Source organism: Embiotoca jacksoni, unplaced genomic scaffold (genome assembly GCF_022577435.1).
Source record: "Embiotoca jacksoni isolate LCO1_2020_lvr unplaced genomic scaffold, fEmbJac1.0.p SCAF_3, whole genome shotgun sequence".
Taxonomy (NCBI): domain Eukaryota; kingdom Metazoa; phylum Chordata; class Actinopteri; family Embiotocidae; genus Embiotoca; species Embiotoca jacksoni.
Window position 1 is genome coordinate 2,536,340 of NW_027185381.1, and position 7,645 is coordinate 2,543,984.

Here is a 7,645-nt window from a genome sequence, read left to right on the forward strand (position 1 = left end):
TGCAGTAGTTTCCTGTCATGTCATGTGTTGGAGCTCATCATGTCAGCGTGTGGCTCAGAGTGTTGTGTCGTGTCGTATCGGTCCATCTGTGCCGCCAGCCCGGTTTTCCCACCGATGGAGGCGACATTTCTGCAGCGGTTAATCATTTGTGATCCGTCCACACAGAATCGCTCAGAGAAGAAGTTTCCAGTTTTCAGACATGTTGTGTCGGATCCCCGTGTTGTTTGTGGTGTTGGTGTTGGTGTCGTGCGGCCCGGTGCACGGCGGGCCCCTGACCAACCTCCACCCCAGCATGACGGACCAGGAGCTGTTCTGGGGCGCCGACCAGTACGACTTCGCCGTGGTGCTTCCTGCTGCCGGGATGGAGTGTTTCTGGCACTTCGCTCACAAAGGAGAGATGTTTTATCTGAGCTTCATGGTGAGAACAAACACCGACAACCTTCCTGGACTCAGCAGAGCTTCTGGTTCACTTTCTTCTTTTACAAACTTCATAACCTTTTTGGTTTTCCTACAAAACTTCGGGAAGTTTTCATTTTCTGCGGCAGGAATGTGCTCGGCGACAGTTTCAGCTATACATTTCTAGATTTGTGTTCCCTGGAAGAATGTTTTTCCATATTAGATAATAACATTATTCATGAGTCAAGTTTTCATCCAAACTTTGTGCAAATTTTCAACCAAATTCCCCCAAAAAAGCAACATGAAAATTCAAGCAGATGTTCATCCATGATGTGACTTAAACGGTTTGTGATTTGGGCGACATCAACACACGTCAGTGACGGAGCCAAATTCAAATATCACAGAAACCTGAACAAGATGGAAACACTGGATTAAAGTCACATGACTCAAAGTCTGTTTCCACTGCAGTTTGTTGTGTTTGTGTTCTTTTTGGTATCTCTGGGTTCCTCAATATACGTGTGTGTGTGTGTGTGTGTGTGTGTGTGTGTGTGTGTGTCTGTCTGTCTGTCTGTCTGTCTGCAGGTCCAGTGGGTGACGGGAGTCGGCCATGACAGACACCTGTCTGTCACCGTCAACGCTCCCGGCGGTCTGTTGGTCTCCACCGCTGATGATGCAAAGGGTCAGATCAACTTTGAAACCAAGGAAACAGGTAGCTGTCTGTCTGTCTGTCTGTCTGTCTGTCTGTCTGTGTGTCTGTCTGTCTGTAAATACATATACAAGTATGATCCATTTTATGGACTAAAAGCAATGACATCATGGTCTCAGCTGCTTTGATTTTGACTGTTTCTTTTTTTGTTATGAATTTTGTTGGGATTTGGCTGAATGTCACCAGAAAGTTTAATTCAAAAATGTTATTATTTTGCTCATGAAAAGATCATTTGTTTTTCGTCTGAAATAACTGGATTAGTTACATGAGAACAGTGACACATGGTAAGGCATGAAGTTTTAATTAAAGAAAAATGTTGAAAGATAAATAAGAAATCTGCCTTGGTGGACTTCAGTTCTTCAGATTAAGTGCTGACTCAGCAGAGGCTCAGGAGGGAAGTGTCATTTCTGACGTGGTATCACACGTTTATTGTGTTAAATCTTGAGCTTGACGAGTTTGACACCTTCGGTCGTTCGTATTCAACGTTTATAAAGTTCAGTCAGTCTGGAAAAGTTTTTCTTTTACGTACAAAAACCATCAAACGTCGTGATGAATCTTTCTCTCCTGAGGATAACTGAAAGAAACCCAGCGTTAATACGTCCCGCCCACCGATAGCTGTAACCTGACTGCACCACAGGCCTGTCAATCAAACAGACACGCCCCCAAAAACAGGTCTTCTTGAATCTTATTTTCTAATGAATGAGGGATTATTTTCAGATGGACCTCCAGAAAACTAATAAGAAGGAGTGACTTTAGCTAACAACACCGAGATAACTGATGGACACATTTTATTCACTTTGGATTTGATGAGAGAAGTTGAATGGGAGTCTATGGAGCCGGAGGCTTTTTGGAGCCGACCTCTAGTGGCACTCGCTGGTATTGCAGCTTTATGGGCACTTCTGGATCGGAACCATTTTACAGACCTGAAGCTACGAACTCTTTTATATCCAATCTGTGTTTGAAACAAACCACCGTTATCAAAGCAGACTGTAGCTGAGTCTAAACTGTGAGATTTTTATCAATATATTTTATCATCGTGTCCGAACTCTGACTTCTTCCGTTCATTCTGGTTCCAGGTTTTTATCAGATGTGTTTCAGCAACTTCCACAACCGCTTCAGCACCATGCAGGTCTTCATCAGCTTCGGCGTTTTCTACGACAGCAACCAGGACTCCGGCAAGAGCAAAGAGGAGGAGAGGAAGAAGAAGGAGGAAATCAGCAGGGACATCAACAACACACTGAGCATCATAGAGGTACACACAGCTTCATGCTGTGATGGGTTTTGTTACCGTGGTTACAGTATTAGTACAGACAGGAGCTGCTGAGTCAAAGCAAGGAAGGTTGTAGCATTTTTTCCATTTATCTTCTCATCAGTTTGCATCAGACTTCCTTCAAAAAATATTATAGGAAAATAATTCAGCTATATAACAGATAACAGCTGTTTAGGAAATTATGAGGAAATTAGTTGGACAATCATCCATAAGTTGGAAAATAAACCTTCCTGGTAACAATAGACTGAATGTAACAGAGACAACTTCAGCATTAATGAAACATATAACAAACAATGTCTTACAAACCCTCTTAATGTGTCTGATATACCAGGTCTAACACAGACCCAAATGTTCTGTGTTCTCTATGTTCTCTGTGTTCTCTGTGTGTTCTCTACGTTCTGTGTGTTCTCTACGTTCTGTGTTCTCTGTATGTTCTGTGTGTTCTCTACGTTCTGTGTGTTCTCTGTATGTTCTGTGTGTTCTCTGTATGTTCTGTGTGTTCTCTGTATGTTCTGTACGTTCTCTGTATGTTCTGTGTGTTCTCTGTATGTTCTGTACGTTCTCTGTATGTTCTGTGTGTTCTCTGTATGTTCTGTGTGTTCTCTGTATGTTCTGTGTGTTCTCTGTATGTTCTGTGTGTTCTCTGTATGTTCTGTGTGTTCTCTGTATGTTCTGTACGTTCTCTGTATGTTCTGCTGTGACAGGATACGACCCACAAAGTGGAGAAGTACGTCTTCCACATGTTCCGCCACTACAACTTCGGCCGGATGAGGAAGAGCGCCGACTACTTCCTGCTTCTGTCCAACTCTCAGTACATCACCTGGTGGTCGACGGCCCTCAGCCTCCTCATCGTCACCTCCGGGTACCTGCAGCTCCTCTTCCTCAAGAGCCTCTTCGTCAGCCAGAGCGCCACCGAGGAGGAGAAACCTCGATGCTGACGGACTGCTGAAGCTGAAGCCAACAGAAAAACACATCAGAGTGAGAGGAGCAGCCACAGAAGAAACTAAAACACCTTTCATCTCACATATTGTATTTCTTTACACATAAATAAATGACATTAGATGAACACATGAAGACTTTGTGACGCTTCTCTAGTGATAAAACAAACAGCTGGTTTTCAGTGTATTGCATGTACACAATGTTCATGTAAATAATACCAAAATCTTTAATATAGTCAGAAAAAGAACAATAACTACAATAGGAGCAAAGTTTAGAAAAAAATGTTTGAAGTTTAAAGTGTTTTAGCCGAACTATGGAACAGATAGACGTGTAGCTTGATGTTGATTTAATTAGTGAGGATTAAATCTGGCTCTTTTTATTAGAAGGGGCACCAGTCCAATGTTGGACAAATTATTAATTCAAAATCAATATGAAATCAGTCAATCATAACCTAAATCGGAATTCTCGAATCAGAACTCAAATTCTTTGATATATTCAGAAAGATACCACCATGACACAGTTGGGTCTAATTAAAAAGGATTTATTATATAATGTCTCACAGTAAATGATTAAATGATAGATGTGTTTGTATGAATGAGAATGTACAGATTACTTCTGATTACTGGTGGTGAAGTGAAAGAGGGAATTTGCGACTGGCTAACAGAAAGAACTGAATGAGTGAAATTCAAGTCTATAATAATATTTTAGAATTCGTCCCCCTGAAGAAATGAGCCAGCCTTCTCTGTGATGATGACGACGGTGGCCCTGAGGTCCCGTGGAGGTCGTCGGGCAGAGACGTCTCGGTCAGGCTGGGCGTCGGCAGGTGGAGGCTCGGGTTGGTGATTTACTGATCGTCACTACTTATAACTGATGAACGCTTAGAGCTGGCCTTGCTCGCAGCGTTAACAGAATTACTGATAGTGATACAGGCTCATCAAATGGGTTGAAATAAGTACGTGATCAGCGAAGTTGCTTCACCATTTATAGCTGATTTTCCTCCAACTGGAATGATTTATTTCAAATTATTTGGAGGTTTTTGTAAATCTCTTCCTGGACTCATTGGCTGCCTCAATCTTTACTCTGAGAGCTCTCTAGATCTTCGGATGATGACACACCTCAACAGATGTTAGAGGTCCAAATAAGACGGATTCCACCTGTCACTCCCGAAGGAGGTTCTGATGATGGACATTGAACCGGCAACCCTGATTCTCGTGTTATGGATCAGATGGGGTGATAAATGTCGGGGTTTGTGTGTCTGCAATCGGTCAAATAAGCCAACAGTTTTAATTCCACTTACTTTACCAAACACCTGTATTCAAGTTCCACCACTGCTTTTGGTTATAGCGTTTTATAGCACTCTGAAGGTCGGACCAATCAGCAATAAGCTTCGGTCGTTAACCTTGTTTATCCCGCCCCTCCTTCACTGTGATTGGACGGCTGGAAACGGTGACGAGCGCAGCGTTAACATTTAAAAACTTTCGCTTATCAAAAAAATAAAAAAATAAAATCAGAATAAATGCTCGACACCTCATCAAGCTGCTGGCGTTCATGAAAGTCTTTTTAAAAAACACATGCTGTACTCAGGAGAAAACACGGGAGCGATTTGCAACGGTGGCATGCCGCTGTTTACAGATTGAATGAGATTTCTGTTGTCACGTCTGTCCCTGTGTGGCCTCCGAACCTGAACTTGTCAGAAGCTCTGAGTTGATCAAAACATGAACACGCTCCTCAATAATCGTGCACTCACAGATATTATGCTTTACAGCAGGACATTGTGAAACCTGTAATCCTTTTCCCTGGGTTTTGCCTGCCAGGCAACACTGACTCATGTTCTTGTGTCAGATTGCGTCTGTTCCTGAATGAAGTCTCAGATTAACAGATGAGAGTCCCGAGCAGCAGAAGAGAATAAAAACAGAACAGGATTTTGTAATGCTAATTTTACATACCATTATCCATGTGATACATACTGTATGTTCAATATCCAAATTTGGCCTACAGACATATGCCTCAGGTTCCATTGCAGAGCAGAATTCCTCTCATCATGGTGTCTGCCCTGTATCAGCTGGCCACTGAAGTGGCCCCCCCTTATCGCACTGATTTTATGAATCCAGCTGGTCTCCATTGTACATTCCACATTTCTGCTGGTCCAGACTGCTCCTATGTACAAGACTGGTATGATGATCTTCGTGATAAACTGACTTTGACTCATTTGTACTGGAAAAACAATCTCTGTTCTGCTGCAGTCTCTTTGAACAAAACACAGAGTGAGTTGTTTGACGTCGAATGCTCTGATCCCCATGTTTCTCTACATCAAGCATCCTATCGACAAATGGAAGGATTTGGATCCTTTCACGTGACTGGGTCCCTAAGACGACCCAAATGTGCTGTTTTCTCCCTCTCTGCAGGCTTTTCAAAAATCTCTCACTATTTTAACTGAAGTTCTCTCATTCATGGCAAAGGCCTCCAATCACATGATCGCATCACCTGAACAGCTGATGCTGACACAGCATTTCATGACTTAAAACTGATAATGCAGACTACCCCCCCACTGGGACTACCTGACCTGACCAGACCATTCACTCAGACCGTGGACGAACGTAACGGTTGCATGACATCTGTGTTGCTGCAGGAACGTGGTGGCAGACGGAGGCCTGTGGCTGACTGTTCAGCTCAACTTGACCCGGTAGCTGCAGGACTTCCTCTTGCCTCCTTGCAGCCACCGCAGCTGAAAAAGCTATTCTTGCCTCGTGTGACCTAGTCGGCTAAAGTGATCTCACACTGTTGGTTCCTCATTCTGTGTCTCTTATTAGAAAACATCTCATCCCTCCACCGCCTGATGGCTCCGGTACAACACCGTTCTCTTGGACGTGCCCAACATCACCGTCAAGCGCTGTAGCGTCTTCAATCCAGCCGCTCTCCTTCCCATTCCTGGAGACGGAGAGGACCACAATTGCTGTACTTGACGTAATTTGCACCCCTCATACAGATTTACAGGAACACCTCTGTACAATCCAGACATGGTTCATTTTAGATCTGATTCCAGGTCGATCTCAACTGGTGTTTGTCTCCTCGATTGTTTCCTAGTTCGAGCATCTAACCCAGGGGTGGGCAATTCATTTTCCCAAGGGGCCTCATGAGAAACTGGGACTGTTGTGGAGGGCCAACAGGCTGAACTCAATTCTGCTCAATATTAATTTTATCTCTTTATAAAAAGCAGTAAATTGTATGTTTTTTTTATTAGCTGCTACTGGTAGTAGTAGATGTTGCAATTAGTCTATTCAAATGTGGTGCAAGCATTTTAAAAACGTCAACATTATATCACCATCAACATTCACGAAAAAGATTTTGAAAATGAGCATATTTTTGCAGTATTTCAAAGACCAGCATTAAATTAACTAAACAAAAATGTAATAAGTGCTATTGATATTTTGTTTGTCGTGTAATTACCTCATTTGCTGTTTTTCAGTTATTTGTTTTTGTTCAGTGAGAGAAGGGTTGGGTATTTTCAGTTGTTTGTTTGAATCCCAAAAAACTCAGATCTCAGAAAACAAAGTGCAGATAAATTCCTCGGATTTTGTTCCTCCCGCCCACTGACAGGTCTCATTTTGCCTCAATTTCAAACACTCGGCAATCAACATACTTTTACAACATATACAGTAACTTTAAAAAAAATTCCACACACACACACACACACACACACACACACACACACACACACACACACACACACACACACACGCTAAAACAGCTCCTAACAATGACCATAATTAAGTCACATCATACAAAACGTTGTTATCCTGACTGGTTTTTACTTTATCTTCCTCAATGTAAATGAATGACAATTATCGGACACAACTTGGTTAACAAGCACTCGATATCTCTTGGGAATCTCAAAATGTCGTACTTTGCTCCAAACCTTGTCTGCCTAATCCACCTGTCTCAGCTGCAGGGTCACCGGTAGGTCAGTGCCTGATTCAGAGTGGGAGGGGGGGGGGGGGGGGGCTTCGGGCTCTGCTCCAAGACGTTCAGACCACGAGCTCGCATGGTGAGACGTTTAGGGAACATCCGTAAATTGGGGTACTGAACTGGGTTACATATGCATGATGTACATTTATTTACGTGTGATTCCTAATTTACCATTGACCTCACGCGGGCCGGTCAGGGACAGTCAAAGGGCCGGATGTGGCCCGCGGGCCGTAAAATGCCCAGGTCTGCTCTAACCAAACAACATGGCAGTTCAAAGCGCTCTTTTTAAACCTGCCCACCCGTGCATGTTTTCCGACCCCTCCCCGCGCTCCGCTCACGGACTCGGGTACAATTTACACAGCAGCTAA

General features: G+C 43.3%; 1 protein-coding gene across 1 annotated transcript; it reads left to right on the forward strand.

Moving 5' to 3' along the window:
• Positions 1-199: 199 nt before the first annotated feature.
• Positions 200-3,379, forward strand: tmed6 (transmembrane p24 trafficking protein 6). Its single transcript, XM_069163089.1, has 4 exons — positions 200-418; positions 979-1,105; positions 2,179-2,354; positions 3,077-3,379. The coding sequence occupies exons 1-4, from the start codon at positions 200-202 to the stop codon at positions 3,308-3,310; spliced, it is 756 nt and encodes a 251-aa protein (XP_069019190.1). The 3' UTR covers positions 3,311-3,379.
• Positions 3,380-7,645: the final 4,266 nt, after the last annotated feature.